The 27,862-nt window shown below is 43.2% G+C and overlaps 1 protein-coding gene across 1 annotated transcript in view; it reads left to right on the top strand.

The window, feature by feature from the left end:
• The first annotated feature begins 451 nt into the window (after positions 1-451).
• The window catches only part of LOC137320634 (early endosome antigen 1-like), a 73,025-nt gene continuing 45,614 nt past the window's right edge, over positions 452-27,862 (top strand). Inside the window, exons 1-6 of the mRNA XM_067982314.1 lie at positions 452-572; positions 4,718-4,914; positions 15,082-15,162; positions 17,777-17,905; positions 18,671-18,760; positions 20,590-20,699. Coding sequence (XP_067838415.1) covers positions 452-572; positions 4,718-4,914; positions 15,082-15,162; positions 17,777-17,905; positions 18,671-18,760; positions 20,590-20,699 — 728 coding nt within the window. The remainder of the gene's footprint in view (positions 573-4,717; positions 4,915-15,081; positions 15,163-17,776; positions 17,906-18,670; positions 18,761-20,589; positions 20,700-27,862) is intronic.

A 27,862-nucleotide genomic window follows, 5' to 3' on the forward strand; every position in this document is an offset into this window, starting at 1 on the left:
ACACTAAATAGTCAAACTTTAAGAGGCAGATGGAAAGGGTGCAGAAGCGATTTATTAAAAGGATGCCTGGAATGAGAGACTTTTATCTCCGAGTAAAAATTGGGGCTCTTTTCATTGGAACAAATAAGATTAAGATGTGATCCAATAGAGGTGTTCACAATTATATGGTTTTGATAAAAGTAAATTGGGGAAATTATTTCTACTGGTGGATGAGTCGGTAACTAAAGGGCATAAATTTAAGACAAACCCCAAAAAAAGATTTTTTTTTGACACGGTTGTTAGGACTCGGAATGTGCTACTGCCAGAAACAGTGATGAAAACACACGCACTGATTTAAATTACTTACATTTTTCCTCGCCTCTCTCACATTGTGATTGAAACCACAGTAGCGAGGGGGGGAGAATAGCGGCACCCAGTTCATTCCGCATCTGGTAACCGAGCAACGCGGGTCATGGGGCGGCCAGCAACTCACTGGAGCCGGACTGTGAGGGCTGCTGAGCCGGCCGCCAATGCACGGTTCCACGGTGAGTGCGCAAACTACGAGGGATCTTTAACATACGTCGCAACTAAGAGTAAGTGTTGGCGTCCTCGGTGAAGAATTGGTTCAACCTCGACCGGTATTTTGGAGAATTGTTTATTAACTGGATTGAAGAGCAGAATTGTTGCAGCAGTAAATAAACTTTTAAAATGTACACAGTTAATTGTGTTTGTTCGCGATGTACAGATTAATTGCTTTAATGATTCGGAAAACGTTTATTCTCTCGATAAATTTAACCTATTTGTAACTTGATAGCTTAAGTGAATTTTTTGAACAAATTTAAGCAATATATAAACTGCAGCTGGGTGGTGAGTATGGTAACGATGACTATAAATGCTAATGTTTTTCATAACGATATAAATAGTCGTATTGGTGCATGTATAACCAAAACTAGAGGCTGGCACTTGCTGCGTGTAAATAGCATCCCTCTTAGATGGAGCGAGGATAAAAACAAAAGAACACAAACCAAAGTACACTTTCTAATGTATAATAAAAATACTGTAGCTAGCATGAAACTGCAGTCTTAATGAAATGCGTATAACAAGCTTTTCTTAGGCTAGGGAGGAAGGGCCATTTGTGCCATTTGTCATAATGGATTATGACTTTGATGTGCTTTCTCATTGTGTGTTTTCGTATTTTTCTTTACAAGTACTTTTTCGTAAAGAGGTGGGCCTCTAAATTGTTATGCTGTACTTATTACATGACATTTTGTTAATTTAACATAAATAACTATCACCTTGGTATTGCAGGTGGAACTGATATTTGAGATGATGAATTCAAATCACCTTCAGGTAGAGCTACTAAATGAAGAAGTTGGCAGATTATATAAAAGGACTTTATATTAAGCCTTTCTGCTCTCCCTTTGCTCTTCCCTACTACATTACTATTGTTAGTTCTATGGCTGTGTGGCATGAAATCACCAAGAGGTTTCCACACACCATTCCTCAACAGTCTATAATGAAACTAGCAAAGATACTACTACTTTGTAAACACAGTAGTGATTTCATGCTAAATTAGTAGCCCAGAAAAGGTTATGTTTCAAGGTGCTGTAGATTTAGTAGCTCTATTTGAATTCCTTTTCTCAAATATCTGTTCCACCTGCAATACCAGGAGGATTAGGTGAAAAAACCAGCAGCTGGAATAAACTAAAAACTAAACTGTCGTTCCTTGCATACTCTATGAATTACTTAGACATCTGGTCAAGTAAAAAGATTCTGTTTGGGACATAGAGGTAGGGCTCATTTTGTCTGAAATATGGAAGCTAAAATACCTAGAAGAAAGCAGAGTTCTCTTATTATTCTGGCCAAAATTCCTTGCTCAACCAATATCAGCAAAATCAGATCAACTGATCATTCTTTGAATTGCTGTTTGTGGGATTTGCTATGTGCAAAATGGCTATTGTGTTTGCATACATAACGAACATGATACTTCAAAGTAATTCATTGTTTGCAAAGTGTTTCAATAGATTCCTGAAAGATATGATAAGGTGCTTATATAATTATAAATTATATTTCATTTTCTCCATAGTTCACAAATTAGGGTGAATTTCCTAAATTACATTCCTATCTGGTAATTGTTATTTTATCCAAAAATGTTAGGATCTACTGTTTTTAATTTAAGAAGCAATAAAAAAAACTTGAAGTAAATGAGACTTCCTAAGATTTTTTTTGTTTTCTATTCAAATAATTTTATATTGACTGCCTAATCCAGTTGGTACTGCTTCTCTTAACCCTGTCTAGGTTAACGGCAGTGATGGGTATGATGGTACTATTCACTGTCTGGGAAACTAAGTCAAGTGGATGATGATGAACATGCAGGGTCACCTACTCAGTCTGCCCATTTTTCACAAATATGGCCCTGGTAGGGTAGCAAAAGTTAATAATTTTTTTAAAATGGAGAATTAAATCTTGGCATGGAGCTCAGGTGTTACAGAATGCTTGAGTTCTCTGATGTGGTTTATGATGACCTTTATGTTAGGTTACTATCTTGTAACCTACCTCTAACAATATACTCATTTATTTTATTTAACAAACTGGATTAAAAAACATGTCAGATTTAGATTAATCATTGGCCCATAATTTGCTGTAGCCGTTAGTTAGTCTTGCCCTTGTCCGTTTAATCTCCATGATATTTTGTGCCGCAAATTGCTGGAAGTGCGAGTTGGAAACGGTGTGGTGCCCTCTACAGAGCATCTGGGATCTGAGTGAACAGGCCAAACAACTGTGTATCTCCTTAACCAATCAAATTGAAGGATTGTGACATTAACAGCACAAGGACTGAGAAGAAAGTGTAAGTTAGAGTGGGTGAATTCAATGTTCAAATCAGGTCCAGAAAGAGATATAAAAAGAGGGAAAGAAAGATTGGATTAAGAGACAGGGCAAAAAGTAACAGAAAGAAGAAGTTTAAAAAAAATTAAAATGTACTTTTAAAAAAAATCTCCAACAACAATTAAAATCTGAAGGAATGAGACTCCACACTTGTAATAGTTCATTTTCAGTGCCAGAGAGGTCAACTGGCAATAATTAACATTTATCACATTGTGAAAAGGTACTTAGATTGAAATGGACAAGCCCTAAATTTCCGTGGCAAGTTTAGTTCATATCTACCATGCAAATACAAGAACTTCACATCGTTCAGTGCATTTGAATGGTGAGATAGACAGTGAGATCCGGTTTTCATGAAGCTAACGGTGGAGCAGCGCATCTCTGCAGTAACTTTTGGATTTCTGTGTTTAACATCTGCCCTCGCCTGAAGTTGCTGTGCGATTTGCGCATAAATAACGGTTAGCGCCATTAGTGTCACCATTATTTTGACAGCGAATTCTGGGTCATTGTGATTTCATTAAATTAACCATTAGCTCCACTTTTTTGTTCATCTAGTAGCAACCCAAATGTATCTCCGACACTAATGTACCCTTTGTCTCAGGGTTACTATGGTTGCATTATATCTATCAATCTCATTATATACTTAATTGTGTGGCATGGAATAATTTTGCCTCCATCACACTAATCAGGATGTACTCAATTGGGCACTGCAGTTTCTTCTGAAGCTCCAAGCATAACTGTGCATGTATGAAACACAGCATATTCATGCCTAAGTTTCAGAGCAAGCTAGAGCATCATCTGTTCAGCTAATATAACTGCACATTATACCTTCTTGTACACTATGTACTCACCTGAAAAGGAGGATTAAGAAAGTACTTGCATTTATGTAGCACCGTTCACAACCTCAGGATGTTCCAAAGTACTTTATATAAGCCAATGAATTACTTTAGAAATGTAGCCACTGTTGTAAGGTGGGAACCTCTGCAGTCAATTAGCGCAGAGAATGATCCCACAAAACAACAATGAAATAAATGAGCATATAATCTGTTTTTAGTGATGTTGGTTGAGGAATAAATGTTGGCCAGGACACCAGGAGCGCTCCCTTGATCGTCTATGAAATAGTGCCATGGGATCTTTTACCTCCACCTGAGATGGCAGACGGGGCTTCGGTTTAACGTCACATCCGAAAGACGTCACCTCCGATAGTGCAGCACTTCCTTGGTACTGTGCTGAAGTGCCAGCCTAGATTATGTGCTCAAATCCCAAGTCAAGAGTGGGGCTTGTACCCATGATCTTTTGACTCGGAGGCGCGAGTGCTACCATTGAGCCAAGACTGACTGACACAGCATGTAGGTATGAACAGTGGCTGCAATGCACATCTTCATATTGTGACAACACAACACACATTGGATTAAAGAGATTTGTTTGGTTATTAGGCTGGAATGTATACAAAATTATTTAATTGCTGGACCTCCACTTTTTGTCAGTCAACGCAGTTGCATGGATTTTAGATCTAGTGACATTATATTGTGACTTTTTTGGGCTGCTTTTAGATTCATATGAGTATAGATGAAGTGCATAAAATTCTTGTGTATCAAGCAAATATAATTATCTGACAGATTCAATATATAATGATCTTAAAGTCAGGAGCTAACAAGACTTCTGTTAAAAAATGAAACAAGGTCAGATACTTAAACCAGGCCACTGGGAGAACCCTCTAAAATTGAGATGTTTTATGTGATTTTGTGTATGTGTTGAGTTCCGTGAGCTCTTTTGGTGAAATGAACGCAATTAAAATACATGTGTATTTGCCTGTTTGTCGAATTATGATTTACTTAATATCTTTTAAAAGCAGGTAAGTTGTTCAAAGCATACTACTTCTCCACCATGTCACTGGTCTCCATGAAGGAATACATGAAGGAGGCTGAACTCTTACACAGAACAGATGGGCCAGCATTGGCTGTGTTACAGCAAACTGCACATGTTCAGAGGTGCAGAAGAGTAGAAGAACTGAAGGAGGAACTAGAGCGGATAAAGAGGAGAGTTAGCCTTGTAAGTACTGGATACTCCTTACTAAGAAATTCTCCAGTGTTCTGTTTATTTGGAAATCGTATTCTTTGTCACAATGATAGTATACAAAGAAGACATTCTACTTTTCTTCCCTGTAAATAAACTCCATAGTGTGGGATTGGAAAATACAAACCAGGGAGATCCAAGGTTTGAACCCTGGTTTGTATTGAATTGGTTGATTTTGTCTTTGTGTGTGCGAGAGAGAGAAATAACATCAGGTGAGGATAACGTCAGGATTGGATATAATAACCCCCACTTTAGATAGTCTGCCAACATTTGTTGACCAGACAAAACAGGAGTAAGGTTTTGGGTGAGTACAACCAACAACAGCGTAAGAGGACTGAATTGTGAGATGAAATTGTTGTGGCTGCTGTCAGTGTATTCTGCAATCATCTGTGTTATTCTGTCATGATGGTCCATGACTACCTTGTTGTTGATTGACTGGATTCATATTTGCCACAAAGATTTTGTTAAGCACCTTGATGGCTATGTAGTTTCCATCAATGAGGCCTGACACTTTGGGAACCCAACAGCCTGGGCCCACTCTCTCAAGTCCAAGGGGCACAGACTTGAGCATATTTGGCATACAGCTGGTTTAGCCATCCATTGCCAGATCTGGCAAGACCACATCAAGCACACTCAACCTTCTCTGCCTAAACTGCTCACTACTTCAGGATCATCCTGGAGAGCAAAGATAATCCCTGGCTACTTTTCTCCACCACAAACCATCTTCTTAAACCCCTCCCTGCCTCCTCCACACTTGTCTTCAACAACAAATGTGAGGAGGTCAGAGATTTCTTTGTCTCTTAAGATTATGGCCATCCATTCAGCTGCCTCTGCGGCATCCCCCCTTCCCCTTGTCAACCATGCCAAACCTCTCCCAAGGCTCCCCTGACCTAGTTCTGAGCCCACTGCTTTCTCTAGTTTTCCACCTATCTCCCCTCATGCCCTTTCCGAACGCATCTTGTCCACAAGACCTAGCTCCTGCTTCCTTAACCCCATTTCTTTTAAACTGCTGACCGCCCAACTTCCCTTCTTTATCTCCATGGTAGCTGACATTGAACATGGTTCCTCATGTACTGTCCTCCTCTTTCAAAACCGCCGTCATCACCCTTCCTCAAAAAACCCACCCTGACCCCTCTGTTCATGCAAACTACTGCCCCATCTCCAAAATCCCTTCCCTCTCTAAAGTCCTTGAATGTATTGTTGCCTTCCAAATATATGTCTTCTTCCCACAACTTTGAATCTCTACAGTCAGGTTTCTGCCAAGCCACGGTACTGAAATGGCCCTAACCAAAGTCAGAAATGTCATCTTCTGTGACTGTCACCATGGTGTACAATCCCTTGTGCTTCTCGAGCTCTCTGCAGCCATTGACACGATCAATCATATCATATCCTCCTTCAATGCCCGGTTCAGTAGGACTGCCCTCCTTCAGTTCCACTGTTACTTTGGCTATGACTGAATAATATCTCCAGCAATGGATTTTATTCCCGCTACCACACCGTTATGTCTGGAGACTCTCAAGGATCTATCCTTAGCCCTCTCCTCTTCCTCATCTACATGCTGCCCCTTGACGACATTATCTGCAGACATGAGGTCAGCTTCCACAAATACACTAATTGATGCGACTGTATGCTGTTAGGCGAGGAAAGGAAGAGGTGAGTGTGTTTGGAATGAGCAGGAGAGTTGTTTTAATGTGGCCATGTGATTGTGTGTTGAAGGATGTGATGGAGGGCAGGTAATAGTTGAAAGTGGTGGGGGGGGGGGTGAGGGGGTGAGAGGAGTGTTGTGAGGTGCTGGTGAGAGAGATGAAGAGGTGTACTCATAGAATCATAGAATCATAGAAGTTACAACATGGAAACAGGCCCTTCGGCCCAACATGTCCATGTCGCCCAGTTTATACCACTAAGCTAGTCCCAATTGCCTGCACTTGGCCCATATCCCTCGATACCCATCTTCCCCATGTAACTGTCCAAATGCTTTTTAAAAGACAAAATTGTACCCGCCTCTACTACTGCCTCTGGCAGCTCGTTCCAGACACTCACCACCCTTTGAGTGAAAAAATTGCCCCTCTGGATCCTTTTGTATCTCTCCCCTCTCACCTTAAATCTGTGCCCCCTCGTTATAGACTCCCCTACCTTTGGGAAAAGATTTTGACTATCGACCTTATCTATGCCCCTCATTATTTTATAGACTTCTATAAGATCACCCCTTAACCTCCTACTCTCCAGGGAATAAAGTCCCAGTCTGTCTAACCTCTCCCTGTAAGTCAAACCATCAAGTCCCGGTAGCATCCTAGTAAATCTTTTCTGCACTCTTTCTAGTTTAATAATATCCTTTCTATAATAGGGTGACCAGAACTGCACACAGTACTCCAAGTGTGGCCTCACCAATGCCCTGTACAACTTCAACAAGACATCCCAACTCCTGTATTCAATGTTCTGACCAATGAAACCAAGCATGCTGAATGCCTTCTTCACCACCCTATCCACCTGTGACTCCACTTTCAAGGAGCTATGAATCTGTACTCCTAGATCTCTTTGTTCTATAACTCTCCCCAACGCCCTACCATTAACGGAGTAGGTCCTGGCCCGATTCGATCTACCAAAATGCATCACCTCACATTTATCTAAATTAAACTCCATCTGCCATTCATCGGCCCACTGGCCCAATTTATCAAGATCCCGTTGCAATCCTAGATAACCTTCTTCACTGTCCACAATGCCACCAATCTTGGTGTCATCTGCAAACTTACTAACCATGCCTCCTAAATTCTCATCCAAATCATTAATATAAATAACAAATAACAGCGGACCCAGCACCGATCCCTGAGGCACACCGCTGGACACAGGCATCCAGTTTGAAAAACAACCCTCGACAACCACCCTCTGTCTTCTGTCGTCAAGCCAATTTTGTATCCAATTGGCTACCTCACCTTGGATCCCATGAGATTTAACCTTATGTGACAACCTACCATGCGGTACCTTGTCAAATGCTTTGCTGAAGTCCATGTAGACCACGTCGACTGCACAGCCCTCATCTATCTTCTTGGTTACCCCTTCAAAAAACTCAATCAAATTCGTGAGACATGATTTTCCTCTCACAAAACCATGCTGACTGTTCCTAATTAGTCCCTGCCTCTCCAAATGCCTGTAGATTCTATCCCTCAGAATACCCTCTAACAACTTACCCACTACAGATGTCAGGCTCACTGGTCTGTAGTTCCCAGGCTTTTCCCTGCCGCCCTTCTTAAACAAAGGCACAACATTTGCTACCCTCCAATCTTCAGGCACCTCACCTGTAGCGGTGGATGATTCAAATATCTCTGCTAGGGGACCCGCAATTTCCTCCCTAACCTCCCATAACGTCCTGGGATACATTTCATCAGGTCCCGGAGATTTATCTACCTTGATGCGCGTTAAGACTTCCAGCACCTCCCTCTCTGTAATATGTACACTCCTCAAGACATCACTATTTATTTCCCCAAGTTCCCTAACATCCATGCCTTTCTCAACCGTAAATACCGATGTGAAATATTCATTCAGGATCTCACCCATCTCTTGTGGTTCCGCACATAGATGACCTTGTTGATCCTTAAGAGGCCCTACTCTCTCCCTAGTTACCCTTTTGCCCTTTATGTATTTGTAGAAGCTCTTTGGATTCACCTTTGCCTGATCTGCCAAAGCAATCTCATATCCCCTTTTTGCCCTCCTGATTTCTCTCTTAACTCTACTCCGGCAATCTCTATACTCTTCAAGGGATCCACTTGATCCCAGCTGCCTATGCATGTCATATGCCTCCTTCTTATTTTTGACTAGTGCCTCAATCTCCCGAGTCATCCAAGGTTCCCTACTTCTACCAGCCTTGCCCTTCACTTTATAAGGAATGTGCTTACCCTGAACCCTGGTTAACACACTTTTGAAAGCCTCCCACTTACCAGACGTCCCTTTGCCTGCCAACAGACTCTCCCAATCAACTTCTGAAAGTTCCTGTCTAATACCATCAAAATTGGCCTTTCCCCAATTTAGAATTTTAACTTTTGGGCCATACCTATCCTTCTCCATAGCTATCTTAAAACTAATGGAATTATGATCACTGGTCCCAAAGTGATCCCTCACTAACACTTCTGTCACCTGCCCTTCCTTATTTCCCAAGAGGAGGTCAAGTTTTGCCCCCTCTCTAGTCGGGCCATCCACATACTCATCCTTGCCATTCTTGTGAGGTCATTAAATTTCTTTCTACATTGAATGCAGGCCCTGGGGGTTATACTTTTGGCACTGTCCATCTCAGCCGTATCTGTCCAAGCCGACTGAATAGTGGGTTTGGGATGCCCTTCAATTCATCTCTGCAATTGTTCACTGGAAAATGCAAGCAGAGGATGCAACCTTGCTTTAAGAGGTGCATCGCCACTTTAAGTACAGACCGGGAACGCATGTGTGGGTCATGTGGGCGGGCTGCCCGATTCTGCAGGCGGTCAGGAGCACAGCTCACCCTTCAAATGTTAGAGGCCTGGGAGTTGAAAAGGCCCATGCTTCATGCCAACAACAACATAGGGGCTTTCTGCCCACCCTGTCCCCTTTCCCCCACCTGCAGGATTCCTGCCCCGAGTTAAATGAAGAGAAAGCGATAGAATGTTTTTTTTCATTTTGACTGTCAGCAATACTATAGGAGAACAACTGCTTCATCATTTTTAAAAAACTAAAGATTTTAAAGATTAACCAATTAATAGAATTACAGTCCACAGAATTTAAAACGTCCACATTTAAAATGGGCAGTCACTTATATCGCCCAAAAAGCGATAACTATTATCCATTTTTTTTATTCGTTCATGGGATGTGGGCATCACTGGCGAGGCCAGCATTTATTGTCCTTGAGAAGGTGGTGGTGAGCCGCCTTCTTGAACCACTGCAGTCCGTGTGGTGAAGGTTCTCCCACAGTACTGTTAGGTAGGGAGTTCCAGGATTTTGACCCAGCAATGATGAAGGAACGGCGATATATTTCCAAGTCGGGATGGTGTGTGACTTGGAGGTGAATGTGCAGGCGGTGTTTTTCCCATGTGCCTGCTGCCCTTGTCCTTCTAGGTGGTAGAGGTCGCGGGTTTGGGAGGTGCTGTGGAAGAAGTCTTGGGGAGTTGCTGCAGTATATCCTGTGGATGGTACACACTGCAGCCACTATGCGCTGGTGGTGAAGGGAGTTTTTTTTTATTCGTTCATGGGATGCGGGCGTCGCTGGAGAGGCCGGCATTTAATGCCCATCCCTAATTGCCCTTGAGAAGGTGGTGGTGAGCCGCCGCCTTGAACCGCTGCAGTCCGTGTGGTGAAGGTTCTCCCACAGTGCTGTTTGGAAGGGAGTTCCAGGATTTTGGGTAATTTTGCAAAGACTCTGCAAAAGCTTGCATAAAAGAGAGACTTGCATTTATATAGCGTGTTTCATGACCTTAGGACATCCCAAAGCGCTTGACCGTTAATTAAGCGCTTTTTGAAGTGTAGTCACTGTTGTGATGTAGGAAACACCACAACAAATTTAGGTCCCATGAGCAGCAATGTGATAATGACCAGATAATCTGTGTTTAGTGATGGATTGAGAGATAAATATTGGCCAGAACACCGGGGAGATTTGCCCTGCTCTTTGAAATAGTGCTGTAGGATCTTTTACATCCATCAGAGAGGGCAGACGGAGCTTCGGTTTAACATCTCATCGAAAAACAGCACCTCCGACAGCGCAGCACTCCCTCAGTACTGCACTGGAATATCAGCCTAGATTTTGTGCAAAAGTCTCTGGAGTGGGACTTGAACCCTTAACCTTCTGACTCAGAGGCACGAGTGCTACCACTGAGCCACAGCTGACACCTGTACATAAAAGTACTGCACATATTAAGTGTTGATTAATTGGTTATTTTTGCACAAAAATTTCTACTGGAAATCCTCTAAACGCGGATCATTTATTGTACAGCTCAGGTCCAGTGTAAGCCAGGCATTCATCTTTTTGCTCCTAATCAAATTGTTGGTTATTTGTCAAAAATAAAATACAGCGGATGCTGAAAATCTGAAATAAAAACAGAAAATGCTGGAGAAGTTCAGCAAGTCAGGCAGCATCTGTGGAGAAAGAAACAGAGTTAAAATTTCAGGTCGACAACCTTTTGCAGAACTGGAAGATGTTAAAAGAGTTAAAGTTTTTGAGCAAGTACAGAGCCAGGGAAAGTGGGGGAGGGAGGGGAGGAAAGAACAAAAGGGAAGGTCTCTGATATGGTGGAGGGCAGGAGTGATTAAATGACAAAAGGGATGATAGGTGCAAGGCAAGGAAGGTGTTAATGGGACAGGTTAAGAAACAAAAGATTGATCAGGAGTAGCTGTAAATGGCAGCAGCAGAACCATTACCAGCACGAGCTGACCGAAAAAATGGGAGCAGTGGTTATGATCTGAAGTTATTGAAATCAATGTTGAGTCTGGAAGGTTGTAAAGTGCCTAAACAAAAGATGAGGTGCTGTTCCTCGAGCTTATGTTGAGCTTCACTAGAACAGTGTAAGAGGCTGAGGACAGAGAAGTCAGAGTAGGAGTGGGAAGGGGAATTAAAATGGCAAGTGTCCAGCAGGTCAGGGTCAGGCTTGTGGACAGAGCGGAGGTGTTCAGTAAAGCGATCACCCAGTCTGCATTTGGTCTCCCCAATGTAGAGGAGACCACATTGTGTGCTGTGGATACAACGCCATTTCCGCCACTTCCAGTGCGATCCCACCACCAAACACATCTTCCCTTCCCCTCCCCTTTCAGCATTCCGAAGGGGCCGTTCCCTCTGCGGCACCCTGGTCCACTCTTCCAACACTCACTGCCCTTCCCACGGCACCACCCCGTGCGAGCGCAGGAGATTCAACATCTGCCCCTTCACCTCCTCCCTTCCCACCATCCAGGGCCCCAAACATTCCTCCCAGGTGAAACAGCGGTTTACTTGTACTACTTTCAATTTAATATACTGTGCCTGCTGCTCACAATGTGGTCTCCTCTATATTGGGGAGACCAAATGCACACTGGGTGATCGCTTTACTGAACACCTCCGCTCTGTCCGCAAGCGTGACCCTGACCTGCCGGTCACTTACCATTTTAATTCCCCTTCCCACTCCTACTTCGACCTCCTACACTGTTCCAATGAAGCTCAATGTAAGCTCGAGGAACAGCACCTTGTCTTTCAATTAGGCACTTTACAACCTTCCGGACTCAACATTGATTTCAATAACTTCAGATCATAGCCACTGCTCCCATTTTTTTTCGGTCAGCTGGTGCTGGTAATGGTTCTGCTGCTGCCATTTACAGCTACTCCTGATCAATCTTTTGTTTCTTAACCTGTCCCATTAACACCTTCCTTGCCTTGCACCATCATCCCTTTTGTCATTTAATCACTCCTGCCCTCTACCCTATCACAGACCTTCCCTTTTGTTCTTTCCTTCCCCCCCCCCCCACCCCCCGCCTTTCCCTGGCTCTATACCTGCTCAAAAACTTTAACTCTTTTTTTTTAACATCTTCCAGTTCTGACGAAAGGTCTTTGACCTGAAACGTTAACTCTGTTTCTTTCTCCACAGATGCTGCCTGAATTGCTGAGCTTCTCCAGCATTTTCTGTTTTTATTGTTGGTTATTTGTGCCTGGAAGAAAATAATGATCAGTTAATGTTATTTCTCTTATTTTTTGCCCACCTATAGAGGTGGTAAAAGAGATTAAAAGACTTTTTGGCAAATGTTTAGATTAATAACGGTGTTAGTCTAGACTTTGTCTGGACATCAGTGCTTTTCGTGCAATTATATTTAATTTTCTTAACACTACCGTGTTATACTGGCCATCACTTACAGTGAGCAAATTGTGTTTGCAAGAATGCGCCCACTATAAGCAGTGGAAACTAATTTTTATTAAAAAACTCTCCATAGTCATGTAGTTTTGTTCCTATGAATCTGTTGCATAGCATTAAGCCTACAGTTATATCAGTATCTGTGGAGTGCAAAGCTTAGTCATCAGTCTGAAGTTGTATTGCTTTGCGTCAGTATTTACAGTCGAAAAAGAGGATAGCATGCCGGAAATCCCAAGAAAACTTATATTGAATCGGGGACAGGGACTCGATAAAATTAACATAAGTAAAGCAACAGTAATGAAGAAAATAATAGCACTAAAGAGTGACAAATCCCCAGGACCAGATGGTTTCCATCCCAGGGTTTTAAAGGAAGTAGGTCAGCACATTGTAGATGCCCTAACTATAATCTTTCAAAGTTCTCTAGATTCAGGAACTGTCCCTCTAGATTGGAAAATTGCACATATCACTCTGCTTTTTAAGAAAGGAGAGAGAGGGAAACCAGGGAATTATAGACCAGTTAACCTAACATCTGTTGTGGGGAAAATGCTGGAGTCTATAATTAAGGATAGGGTGACTGAACACCTCGAATTTTCAGTTAATCAGAGAGAGCCAGCATGGATTTATGAAAGGTAGGTCATGCCTGACAAACCTGATTGAATTTTTTGAAAAGGTGACTAAAGTAGTGGACATGGGAATGTCAATGGATGTTATTTATATGGACTTCCAGAAGGCATTTGATAAGGTCCCACATAAGAGACTGTTAGCTAAGATAGAAGCCCATGGAATCGAGGGAAAAGTACGGACTTGGTTAGGAAGTTGGCTGAGCGAAAGGCAACAGAGAGTAGGGATAATGGGTAGGTACTCATATTGGCAGGATGTGACTAGTGGAGTCCCGCAGGGATCTGTCTTGGGGCCTCAATTATTCACCATATTTATTAACGACTTAGATGAAGGCATAGAAAGTCTCATATCTAAGTTTGCCGATGACACAAAGATTGGTGGCATTGTAAGCAGTGTAGATGAAAACGTAAAATTACAAAGCGATATTGATAGATTAGGTGAATGGGCAAAACTGTGGCAAATGGAATTTAATGTAGACAAATGTGAGGTCATCCACTTTGGATCAAAAAAGGATACAACAGGGTACTTTCTAAATGGTAAAAAGTTAAAAAGAGTGGATGTCCAAAGGGACTTAGGGGTTGAGGTACATAGATCATTGAAGTGTCATGAACAGGTGCAGAAAATAATCAAGAAGGCAAATGGAATGTTGGCCTTTATATCTAGAGTACAAGGGGGCAGAAGTTATGCTGCAGCTATACAAAACCCTGGTTAGACCACACGTGGAGTACTGTGAGCAGTTCTGGGCACCGCACCTTCGGAAGGACATATTGGCCTTGGAGGGAGTGCAGCGTAGGTTTACTAGAATGATACCCGGACTTCAAGGGTTAAGTTACGAGGAGAGATTACACAAATTCTCTGGAGTTTCGAAGGTTAAGGAGTGATCTGATCGAAGTTTATAAGATATTAAGGGGAACAGATAGGGTGGATAGAGAGAAACTATTTCCGCTGGTTCGGGATTTTAGGAGTAGGGGGCACAGTCTAAAAATTAGAGCCAGACTTTTCAGGAGCGAGATTAGAAAACATTTCTACACACAAAGGGTGGTAGAAGTTTAGAACTCTCTTCCGCAAACGGCAATTGATACTAGCTCAATTGTTAAATTTAAATCTGAGATAGATAGCTTTTTGGCAACCAAAGGTATTAAGGGATATGGGCCAAAGGCTGGTATATGGAGTTAGATCACAGATCAGCCATGATCTTATCAAATGGTGGAGCAGACACGAGGGGCTGAATGGCCTACTCCTGTTCCAATGTTCCTATGTTCCTAACTGCAGATCACACTGAAGTCGGCCATAAATTTGATGTGTGCATGTGTACTAGGATGCGTCTGCAGAGTTCCACTCCCCAGGTTGCTAATTTTAACTATTGAGATAGTGAAATTTTCCAGTCCCTTGATTAAGTTAATAATGGGCACGTTTAAGATGTGAGTTCTTAATGGGCGTGGTCATACTACATCTGGTGCATTTCAAACTATTGTGAAACCACCTCCAGGATGATCTTCCAACTTTAGTGCACTTGGGTCCGATTAGGACTTACTTCCTATGTTATATTGCCACGTTTGATGTGCACCTGAAACCACTTTGCATTCACGCAAATATGGCCCTATAATAGCACCCTTAGAAACAGTCTGAGTAAATTAATTAGTCATTATCTTCCAATATATCGATGATTAACTAAAATCCTTTATTTTGTTGATAGGTAATGGATGATTATGAAAGAGACAGTAAACCGGTACAAGCTGCACTTTGTAGGGCAAATACGGAGTTCATGGATGATCTGGTGAGTTTAAACTTAGAAAGCAACACTGACATCTTCGTGTATTATTTTCACCTGAAACAATAATATCATCTGAATGAACTGTGCTAGTCTTCCCTTTTTTTAGATTATCTTCAACAAATTAGTGATTGAAACAGAGACCATGTCAACATTTATGAATAGGTGGTTGAAGGAAAGGGGAATAAAGGAAAATGGGAACAGGGCGGCCACATGGGATTAGGATGAATGCCAATGTGGACCAACTGGGCCAAATGGCTTGGTGTGCCATATTGTAATTTCTATTTAATTCTATGTGATATCCAACTCTCTCTTCCCTGGCCCACTACCTGCACCAACATCAATGCTTCCATTGATCCTCTCCATAACTACGTTGCTTTCATTTTCAACACTCCCCTCATCACCAGGTGTCAGAGAGTCTCTCAACTCTACTGTTTTCCCCGTAAATAGATTCAACTCAACAGTTTCAATTTCATGGGCTGCTAAATAGAGTGCACATGGTGTATAATAGAGCTGTCCACCTCAGGATCTGGCTGATCAGCTCACATATTACTACTATGCTCTCTGCTACCAAATCTTTTCTATATCTCTGGAGTCATCCTGGAGAACATGCATAACACCAAACTACTCCTCTTCAACTCAAGATGTCTCCTCCTATCTTCCCTCCCTACCCTGATTTCTGATAATAAATATGAGAAACTTATGATGGTCTTTGTTTCCAAAATCATGTATCTGCTCTCACTCCTCCCAACTCAGCACCCACACCCTTACATTCTACAGCATGTCACCCCCCCAGCCCTCTTAAAACTCACCTCCTCCATGAACCCCCTACTTTCTCCCTTGACCCTATTCCTGACTACCTAAATTCTCCTCCTTGGCTGCATTCTCGCCAACTTCACCATCCTCTCCCTATTCTCTAGTACTGTCTCTGCCCTGTACAAAACTGTTGTTATCGCCACCTCCTTATAAAGGCCATTCGCAAGCTTCTATTCCTCTTCACTGCCTTGTCTTAAAGTTACCCTTTTTGCCCTAGAGTGCATTTGGGTTCTTAACTATGCACTTACCTCTTCACAACTCCTTGTTTGAGTCCTTCCAATTTGATTTCCAACCTGCCTGCAACATCAAGATTACCTAGTTTAAAGTCACAAATTAAATCTTTGCTGTTCCTCTTGAACTTCTAACCTCTGTGCCTTCTCCAACATTATTGACCATCTTTTACTGCCTGTTCATTTCTAAATCCCTGTTCTCTCATGGTTCCACTCCAATCTGTTCCAATGCACCCACTACATCTCCTCAACTGGGTTCTTTTCCAATTACTGACCCATATCACAAGGTTACCTCCAATTCCAAGCTCCTTCATTTTTGCTAATAATTCTTGTGCGGAATCTTATCAAATGCCTTCTGGAAGTTCATATAGACAACATCCATAGACACTCCCCTATCCACCATGCTTGTGACCTTGGAAAAAAAAGATTAAACTAGATTAGTCAGTCATGATTTACCCTTCACAAATCCATGCTGACTCTCTCTGATCAGCTGATACTTGTCCAAGTGCTCTGTCTCTGATAGATTCCAGTAACTTCTCTACAACTGATGTTAAACTGACAGGCCTGTGGTTAACTGGTTTCCATTTCCCTCCCTCCCTTAAATAATGAAGTGACATTTGCAATTTTCTACGCATCTCTGAAGTGAATGGACCCAGCTTTTTAAGCCTTTCTGAGTAACTAAGGTTTTTTAAGCTGGGAATCATTCTTGTGTCCCTCTAATGAAGCTTTCAATAGCCTCCATATCACCCACCAGATGTTGTAGGGCAGATGCTGTGTTGCTGGAGGCTCCTGTTCACAAAGGAGACCCCCAGTGCCATCAATGTGAGATGTAAATGTCTGACTAACTGTTATGCTGGTACAGCATCAAAGAAGGCATGCCAGAGTGATCAGGAGACAATGGATTGGCATGAAGAAAAATACAAGCCAAAATTGTTGCTTAACATTATTTTAATACAAGGCCCAGGTGAATTCTTCACTTGGTGCAGAACTGCCTGCACTCAGCAGATGTTGGTTTCACTGGATCTATTAGGGGTACATCTGGCAGGATTCCCATGGTAGCCCTGGAATGCCTCTAAATACATCTGCAAACTGCTGGTGTAATATAAGTGGGAGCTGCAAAAGAAATGCCTCTTCCCACCCATTCTCTGATTGGTATTTGCTTTTTTCGAAAAGAAAGGGTGGGACCCAAGTGGATCCAGACTCTGCCCCATTTACCAATTCCCCCATCCCTGCTGGCATTACCCTGGAATCATGCTCCCATGATGATGCAATTTTTGGGCAGTCTTGTTCAAAGAGATGCGCATTGGACTTCTAATCTACTATGCCAATGGAGTGATTTAAGAACAGACTCACATGAGTTCCTGAATGCAAGTGCTCTGTATGTCCTCATAGAGGGATGATCTGACAATGGAAGGCTTAGAGAAGAAGAAAAAAAAAAGAAACTATTGGAAAAAAATACATTAAAATTTGTTTGTTTAAACTTGGACTTTGTTTTTAGTTTATGGCATGAAATTCTTGAAAATTTTTAACAATAGAACATGTTGCATATTTTTTCAAACATCTGTTTATTTCAGAACCAGCTGAAGGATGCTTTGTTGGATTCAGTTAAACGACAAATATATCAGAAACAAGTGACCATCTTTATTGTTGGTTATCAGGAAGCTTGTGGTGAAAGACACTTAATACTCTCTCATCTTAATGAGGTAATAAATAGATGTGTGTTGCCCTTTCACTACACTTTTTGAGCTACTGTACACAAAACTAGTCATTAGAAAGAAGATTTTTCCACTCGGTAGTCAGGATGTACATTGGAAGCGATTATTGGAAAATTGCACAACCCCAGTCCATGATTTTCTGGGCTGGGGATGCGTAATTCCCCAATATGTGCTCCTGGCATGTGCCCAGAGTGCTGAAGCGGAAAATCTCTTCTTATACTTGTTGTGCTTATGTAAAGTTCCAGTTTATAAAGGAGATGAATGTTCCAAACATACAGTGGAGAATTAATATGCAGTGTACTGAAACCTAGATAGGGAGGTATGTAAATAGGGAAGGTTAGTTAGGCATTCTCTGCTTTAATTTATTTTTGTAAACAATTTTACAACACCAAGTTATAGTCCAACAAATTTATTTTAAATTCCACAAGCTTTTGGAGGCTTCCTCCTTCCTCAGGTGAACGGTGTGGAAGCCTCCGAAAGCTTGTTTACAATTGTCAACACCAGTCCATCACCGGCATCTCCACATCTTAATTTATTTTTGCATTTTTAGTCGATCTTTCATGTTTCTATTTCACTTATCCTCCCATGGACCATGTGTTATCTGTGAAGTACGAGTGGACAGAAAACTGGGCAGTCTGCCTGATTTTCCTCTATGCGTGGCACCCAGGCAATTCAATAGAGGAAAACTTGCTCCACTATCTTGCTAGAGACATAACCAACATAAACAAACATATATATTGTGTTTTTCTTTAGTTTTTCAGTAAACATATAGGCTTCTTCATGTCAGAAGAACAACTGACCGAACTTGATGATGAGTTTGAATTTGAAGAGGTTTCTGAAAGGGTATGTGTTCTAATGATTCTAATAATTTAACAGCAAAACCAAAGAACAGTTATTATTTGCTATTTAAATGTTGCCTCTTGTACCTTACTGATTTAGAAGCATACGCACCACATCATGAATAACACAAGAATCATGATGGCTGTCTGATTTGAAATTGTTGCTGCTAATTGGATATTTAATCCATGAGCAAATGATCTATTTGGCTTAGGAGTATGGGTTAAGTTTTAGAATTACATAGAATGTACAGCACAGAAACAGGCTATTTGGTGTTTATGCTCCACATGAGCCTCCTCCCTCCCTACTTCATCTCACCCCATCAGCATTCTTTTCTCCCTCATGTGTTTATCTAGCTTCCCCTTAAGTGCATCTATGCTAGTCGCCTCAACTACTCCTTGTGGTTGTGAGTTCCACATTTCAACCACTCTCTGGGTAAAGAAGTTTCTCCTGAATTCCCTATTGGATTTATTAGTGACTATCTTATATTTATGTCCCCTAGTTCTGGTCTCCCCCGCAAGTGGAAACATTGTCTGTACATCTACCCTATCAAACCCCAATTCATAATCTTAAAGATCTCTATCAAGTCACCCCTCAGTTTTTTTTGTAGAGAAAAGAGCCCTGGCTCATTCAATCTTTCCTGATAGGCACAACCTCTCAGTTCTGGTATCATCCAAGTAAATCTCTATTGCACCTTCTCCTGCGCTTCTATGTCCTTTTTATAATATGGAGTCCAGAACTGTTCACAGCACTCCAAGAACTGAAGTTATGAATCAGTTCTGATCTAGGCCTCTTTGTACAGCATTTGAACATTGTTATAGCAGATTGTAGAATTTAGTTTGCAGTGACTCAGATTAAATTAGGATACATTACATTTTTCAGAAAAGAGGAGACTTCAAGGTAATTGAAGTTTTCAAGATTACTAAGAGAAATGTCAAAAATGATCCAGGCAAATTGCTTACTATGATGAAAGGTGTGAGTACTAGGGATAAAAGTTAACAGTAAGAGGGGAAGTCGGGCAGAATTTTTTTTCAATCTTAGGGTAATACAGTAGTGGCATAAATTGCTAAAGAAAGAGTTAGATGCATACCTGGAAGAAAAGAGGGATATTGTGAGAAATTGGGTAGATGGTTCATCTCTGAAAAGTAAGCAGATTTGTTGAGCCCTTTCCTGTCCCTAAAAATTCTTATCATTAAAATGGCAAAAAAAGTAACTTCTTGTGTTGGAAAAAAAGCAAAAAGAATGATTTGGATTATAGACTTTATGAAATCCCCGTGCTCGCTGACCTACGTTGACTCCCGGTCTGGCAACGCTTCAATTTCAAAATTCTCACCCTTGTGTTCAAATCTCTCCATGGCCTCATTCCTCCCTATCTCCTCCTCCAGCCTTACAACCCTCCGAGATCTCTGCACTCCTCCAATTCTGGCCTCTTGTGTATCCCCGATTCCCTTTGCTCTACCATTGGAGGCTGTGCCTTCAGCTGCCTAGGCCCTAAACTCTGAAATTCCCTCCCTAAACCTCTCCGTCTCGCTAACTCTCTCTCCTCCTTTAAGTCGATTCTTTGAACCTACCTCTTTGACCAAGCTTTTGGTCACCTGTCCTAATATCTCTTTATGTGGCTTGGTGTCAAATTTTGTCTGATAACACTCCTGTGAAGTGCCTTGGGGTGTTTTACTATGTTAAATAGGCTATATAAAAGCAAGTTGTTGTCGGTGTCTGTAAATTAACTCTTTAGAATGTACAGAATATGTTCCAACCGATTACATACTTTCAAAAAACAAAACATGAATCTTTGTTCTTTCTTACGTATTAAAAATGACTTGTTTTCTGTGAAGGTGGATGAAGCTCTTAATTCTGCTGAGCATGCAACTCAGCACTTAGCAGAACTGAATCAGGAGATAATAAACTACATGAACACTGCAGTCTTAAACAAGGATAATAAGAAGTAAGTGCTACAATCGCAAAGGAATATGTTTACATTCTGTTTGTCCTTTTATTGATATGTGCCAATTTAACCATAAAAATTGCAATTTACTAAAATTGAAGCCAATTTCATTCTTAAAAACTGGGGAATTTTACCAGTTTCTGTGGGCTTCTAAAACATTTTTTAAATAGTTATGGTCTCATAGGTGATCACAAAGGCGCCTTTGTGTCATAAATCAGATTTGAACAAGTTAATACATCTCACATCTGGATGATGTTAAGACCAGGCAGCCTTAGCCAGGAAATCCTTAATGGAGGTTAAGGCTGTTCTCACATAGAGGTGGGACAAATTGTATTTTCTAACTGTGCCTCACAGTGCTATCACAACTCTATTTATAGGTATTCATTCCTATACGTATTCAACATCCTCCACAAACCATGGGAATTTAGCCTAGCTTGTTAAGAGAAACCACATGCTAAGCACACACATGAAAATGTCATCACTGAGTTGCATATAGCTGGTCCTGCAAATAGACACCTACTCCCATGTTTTATAAAGCCCTGGGGCCTACAGCATTGCATCAGTTTGAGTGTCCTCAGCTAAGTTTTTTTTCCTCCTCATGTCGCCAAAGTATGAATAAAGTCACTGGCCCCTCGATAGCTTTAGGTTAGATTACTCACACGGAATATCAAATATTCTGTTTTTCAAACACCCAGTCTTTTTTTTTCATTTTCCAGTTTCCCAAGAACAAAAGGTATTAGCACGCGGCGATGAATTGTCAGAAAGAATACTAATCTGTTCTTTTCAGGACAAGTATATAAAAAGAAAGAAAAGCAATGCTCCTTAGGTCATATGGTAACACCAGCAGCTTTGGCTGACACAGAGAGAGCAAATAACGTGGGCAAAAACAAATAAAGATGTAAGTAGAGAAGGAGCTAAGACACACATTGGAATTTTACACTGAGTGTAGAGTGTATACCTCAGCTGGCCCATGTATTACATTTCTTGCATCAAAACAAACTACTGCCTCCACAGTTGGTTCAGCATATCTACACCAAAAGAACACATCTTACGTAGCCAATTACTACACAATGCACTTCCTCCCAATCATCAGAAAAGTGATGGAAGGAGCCGTCAATAGTGCCACGAAGCAACACATACTCACCAGTAACCTGCACGTTGATACTCATTTTGGGTTCCACAAGAACTACTCGGCTCCAGACATCATTATAAAAGATACAAAAGCATAATGCTCAGGGGAACAGTAAGAGTAGCTGCACCCAACATCAAGGCAGCATTCAACCAAGTGTAGCATCAAAGAACCCTAACAAAACTGAGGTTAATAGGGATAAAGGGGAAAACCCTCCAGTGGTTAGAGTCCTATCAGACACAAAGAAAGATGGCAGTGTTTGTTGAAAGTGAACCATCGCACCTCTGCTGCATGAGTTCCTCCAGATAACACTTTTGGCCCTTCAGCTGCATCAACAATGACATTCTCTCCATCATAAGGTCAAAACTGGGGCTGTTTGCTGACAATTCCACAGTGGGAGAGGAAAGGCTCCATTAATAATTCTGACTGTTTTTCTGCTGGGTAAGGTGGCTTTGTGTTGGCCGCCATTGAAATGACTGGAGCCACTTCAGTCCCCATAACTGTTGTCATTGGACTGGCTGTGAATGATAGAGACCCCCTAATGGCAAGTCATAGAGTTATACAGCACGGATAGAGGCCCTTCGGCCCATCGTGTAATGCAGCCAAATCAATATTATTCCAATAATGTCAATAGATATATTTATTCTTAGTCTATTCTTTGCTGATAAATATCTGAGTACCTTGAAGAGAAAGTACTCTCCATAGACTTTTCTTCCCCTTTAATGATGATGTAAATTGCAAATGGTATGCTGAGAGTAGTAGGCTCTGTGCTAAATGTTTTTCTCTGTTCCATACTTTACTGTAGTATTTTTAATTGTTAACTTATTTACTTGCCTCCTTCCTTCTCTCCAGCATAATGACAATTTTATAACTGTAAAATGAAAGATCTACAGAACAAGTGTTCAGTAATTGCTGGATTGTTGACGATTTGGGCCTAGAAATCTGACCGCGCCCAGAACTAGGCGCCCACTGCACATGCTTGTTACAAGTGACTCAGGCAATATGTAATATTTGTGCAGCCTGATCATTTTAATCACGCAGGCATGCAGCTAGCTTTACTCATGCTACTCATTGGCTGCGTGCCTGTAGTGGGGTGGGGTGGGGGGGGGGGGGGGGAGGGCAGATATCGGATGTCTATAACGCCAACTAAAGGCAGCCAGCACCTCTTAAAGGGCAGGTGCATTCTGATTGCCGACACCAGGGAAACACTTTTGAAAGTAGAGATATGACTGAAGCACGCACTGAGAGAGCACAACGGTTCTCGAATGCAGCTTTGGAGCCTTGGTGCAGGCAGGGGACAGGAGAAGAGACATCCTCTCTTCCCCCTCCCTCCCCCGGGGGCAGGAAGCCCTCCCGTCACCAACTCCGCAACAGTGGGAAGAGATTGCAGAGTATGTGAATGCAGGAGATTAACCCCAGGATATGGCTGCCAGAAGTTCAATGATTTCACTAGAGTTGTTAAGGTAAGAATACTGCTCTATTGCTCTCCCCTCACACCTCCACCACTTACAACCTCACTAATCACAAGACTCACCGCACTCAAAGGACTCCCTTTCCCTGCTTCCATTCACTCTCCTGCAATCACTGCTCCACACTTCACCATACCTCCTTTTCATACTCACACACTCACCGCTATTACAACCCTCATTTACCCACAACTCTAATCCACAGGCAGTGCTGTCCATGCGCTGGTTTGTGGCTCAAATTGTGGTTGCAGCAGGTGACATATCTCAGGGACAGCCTCCTTGGTGAAGCGAAGGTGCCTGAGACATTGCTCCTGAGTAAAGTTAATGTAGGAGAAGTGCTCCCTGAATACCTGCAGTGGATATGACCTCCTGTGCAGTACCCTTCTCCTCGCTCTTCTGGCAGCTGGTCCTGCTTTCTGGTCTCCTCTTTGCTGCTCCTCCTAATCCTTTAGCCCCAAAGGCAGCCAGACCACCCATAGCTGTAGCCAAAAAAGTGCAGCATCAGCAAAATCTTGCTCTATTATGACAAAGTGAACTTTCCAGAGTGATAAAACACTCCAAAAGATGTCCTGAACTTAACCAGCAGCCTGAAAGAAGAAACCAGCAACTAACCTGTAAGTACTGCGTGATCCCTTTAACTAGCGCTGGTGAGGGGGCCTTTCTGCCGGTTAATGCCATGCTGTGCTGTGCGAGTTCAACCCATGGCGAGTGAAGAACTAGGACATTCGAAAATTGAAACCGGGTCCTGCAAGAAGTACGGGAGCCTAATTTAAACAAAATAATCCGGACGTGTGCACCTGACGCCAGCGCATCCACCTTAACCAATATGGCGGGCAGTGCACTTACTGCCCATCATATTGGGACCTTACTACATCGGTTAGCACCCAAAAAGCTGGCACTGCATGGCCAAATTTCTAAGCCATGGGGCATGATTTTAATATGCGGGTGGGATGGCAGTGGTTGGTGGGGGGGGGTGGGGGGGGGAGTCAACGGGCACGCGGGAAACCCGAAAAAGAAATCCCTACCTTTCCCCACGCAATCACGACTTAATTGATGGCCCTTAACGTGGCTTCCGGGTTTGCCGTCTGAAAGCTGCGCAGTGGGCGGACTGCACACCCACATGACCTGCTGTCAGCTGGAATGTCTGTATTTAAAGGGCCAGTGCATCAATGGCTTTTGCTGGACAAAGGAGGAACCAGGCAGAATGGAGCACCAGAGGGGCAAGCCAGGTCCAAGATTCAGTGACGCCTCCCTTGAGGTGTTGCTGGCCAGGGTGAGGAGGAGGAGGGAATTATTGTACCCGGCGGACAGGAGAAAGCGCCCTGCCTCTGCCACCAAGAGGGCCTGGCTCTAGGTGGCTGAGGAGGTCACCAGCAGGAGCAACATCTCCCTCAATTGGGTCCGGTGCAGGAAGTGTTTCAATGACCTAACTAGGTCAGCAAAAGTGAGTACACTTACTGATTCTCCTGCATTCCGTGTTGCACATCACCACCACCCCCGCCCCCAACTCATTCTGAACTACCAAGACTACTCCATCACATCACACCTCACACCCACTTAAGGCTCATCGTCAACTTACCCTCACTCCCTGAGCACTTCCTCACCTTCCCATTTGTGCATCCACCACTACCACGCATCCCAATCCTGATCCAACGTGATGTATCTGTCTGATACTCACCCTCTGATGCATCTTTTCTATGGTCAGCCTCACCCAAAGCAATGCATTCATCTGCTGACCACTTCACCCTCACTCACTCACACATCTGTATTTTCTCCCCTTGTAGGAGAAGAGAGCGCAAAATGCATGTGTGAGGGTGAGGACTGGAGGGGGGCCACAAGAAATAGCGGGCCTCACAGATGCGGAGCAGGAGGCCCGTCGTCGTTGAGTGCCTGTCTGTCGGGGACGCCGAGACTGGCACCCCACAAACGTCTGGTGACACAACTTTAACATTCATCACACACAACATGAATTGATGTTAAGAATGATTGGCACGTTGAACACCTCAGTATGCTCATCGCAACATGAAATCTGTGATGATTCTTAATATTGCCTTCTGTTCTCTTCCAGGCCCTTCGGCGACGGAAGAGGGCAATTCCTCAGAGGAGCTCCAGGCCTCTGAGGGCACACCATCACATCTTAGCGAGCCATCCACCAGCACAGATGGGTCCTAGTAGTCAGTTAGTTGGGCTGTCACCTGGTGAGTCACCACACACAAATGAGCACGAGCAGACACTAGTGGCAGGGGTAGCTGTGGAGAGTCCCCTTCAGTGGGCTCTGCTCAGCTGGATGCAGATGCTGAACCCCGGGGGCCATCCTTTAAAAGGAGAATGATCAAGGGACAGCAGTACGTTTGCAACGTACTGGAAGACATGCTACGCGCACACTCTACATAGCAGCGAGGATGGAGGAGTCCACCTCCAGCATTAGTGGACTGGTGGCGCAGGTAAGTGCGGGAATTTCTCCAATGGAGAGAAGGCTAGCCTCCAATGAGCTCACAAATGAGTCCATTCAGGCACTGAAAACAGGATGCCAACATGTCTGCCGCCTTAAACAGGCAGACAGATAGTTTAGAAGTAGCCTTACAAGGAATCACACATGTCCTCCAAACTGTTGTCCAGTAGAGTGGTAGGAGTGATGTAGCCCTGGCCCAGGGGAGGGATGATGGTGAAAAGGGACATGGAAGTGGGGACGCCACTCAAAGCTCTCCCACATCTCACCCTTTGTCCCCTCCTCAACCAGTTCTCGCAATGCTGCCTCCTCTCCAGGTGGCCGACTCTGCCCCTGCACAGGTGCAGGTGGAGCAGTCTTTGGCGGAGCCCTCATGGGCTTCAAAACCCAGAGGGCATAGACCCAAAGCATCTCAACAGTCTGGGTAGGAACATGAGCAGCCTGCCACTAACTCTGCTACAGCCACAAGGGATGCACCACGTAGAAATTGTAGGAAGCAAAAGGCTAAGGATTTGTCATCACGAAGGGCATGCACAAGGGTTTCCAACAGACTGTCATGTTTTTCATTTATATTTGGTTTTTGTTAAATTCACGTTAAATGTTATCATTCTCACCACTACTGCCATGTCTTGCCCACTCTTGACTGGCTTTTGTGATAGGGCCCTTTCATGTGCTTCACCATGAACAGCAAGACTTGATGCCACCCGGTGGATGGGATTACATTGGGTGTATGTGTAGCTGCAGGTCTGTTTTGTGCCAGGGGTGGGTGCTGGAGCTGGTGGTGCTTGTTCCAGGTGGTCTGAGGACTGGACTGTCCGCACTTTGCAGATGTCCTTATGAGAATCAGTCAAATATTAGTGAGTCCCTGGCCTCACGAGCAGCCAGGTGAGCCGCTGCTCTGCCCATGGGTTGCTTGCCCTCGCCCCACCCCCCCCCCTCCACTACCACCTCCTCCTCCTCCTCCTCCTCCTCCTCCTCAATGTTGATGGCAAATGTGGATGCTGGATGAGGGCATGGGGCCTCATCCACTGGTAACCCCCTCTGTTGCGTGATGTTGTGCAGGACGCAACAGACGACTATAATTCTACCCACACTCGCCGGTGTGTATTGAAGCCATCCTCCAGATCGATCCAGGACTGAAATCGTATCTTGAGCAGTCCTGTGTACAGTTCTGGTCACCCTATTATAGAAAGGATATTATTAAACTAGAAAGAGTGCAGAAAAGATTTACTAGGATGCTACCGGGACTTGATGGTTTGACTTATAGGGAGAGGTTGGATAGACTGAGACTTTTTTCCCTGGAGAGTAGGAGGTTTAGGGGTGATCTTATGGAAGTCTATAAAATAATGAGGGGCATAGATAAGGTAGATAGTCAAAATCTTTTCCCAAAGGTAGGGGAGTCTATAACGAGGTGGCATAGATTTAAGGTGAGAGGGGAGAGATACAAAAGGGTCCAGAGGGGCAATTTTTTCACTCAAAGGGTGGTGAGTGTCTGGAACGAGCTGCCAGAGGCAGTAGTAGAGGCAGGTACAATTTTGTCTTTTAAAAAACATTTGGACAGTTACATGGGTAAGATGGGTATAGAGGGATATGGGCCAAGTGCAGGCAATTGGGACTAGCTTAGTGGTATAAACTGGGCAACATGGACATGTTGGGCCGAAGGGCCTGTTTCCATGTTGTAAACTTCTATGATTCTATTCTATGATTCTATCGCCTGTTCAATGACAGACCTGGTGGTGATGTGACTGTACGACGCTGTGCCTCACGGATGGGGTTTCTCACAGATGTCATGAGCCATGTTTGAAGGGGGTATCCCTTGTCTCTGAGGAGCCAGCCATTAAGGGTGTTTGGTGTGTGGAAGAGGGCCAGGATTTTGGATTCCCTCAGAATGAAGGAATCATAGCAGCTGCCAGAGAATCTGGCTCATACAGGTGAAGAAATCTTTTCCTGTGGTCACAAACGAGCTGCCCATTGATGGAGTGATAGCCCTAGCTTATGTGGAGGTGCTCGGATTGCTATGTGTGTGCAATCAATTGCACCCATGGGAAGCCAGCCAGAGTGTGGAAACCCATTGCCCTCTCCGTCTGGCTGAGATCGTCCATGGGAAAGTTGACCTAGC

This window comes from Heptranchias perlo, chromosome 4 (assembly GCF_035084215.1).
Source record: "Heptranchias perlo isolate sHepPer1 chromosome 4, sHepPer1.hap1, whole genome shotgun sequence".
NCBI classification, from domain to species: Eukaryota; Metazoa; Chordata; class Chondrichthyes; order Hexanchiformes; family Hexanchidae; genus Heptranchias; species Heptranchias perlo.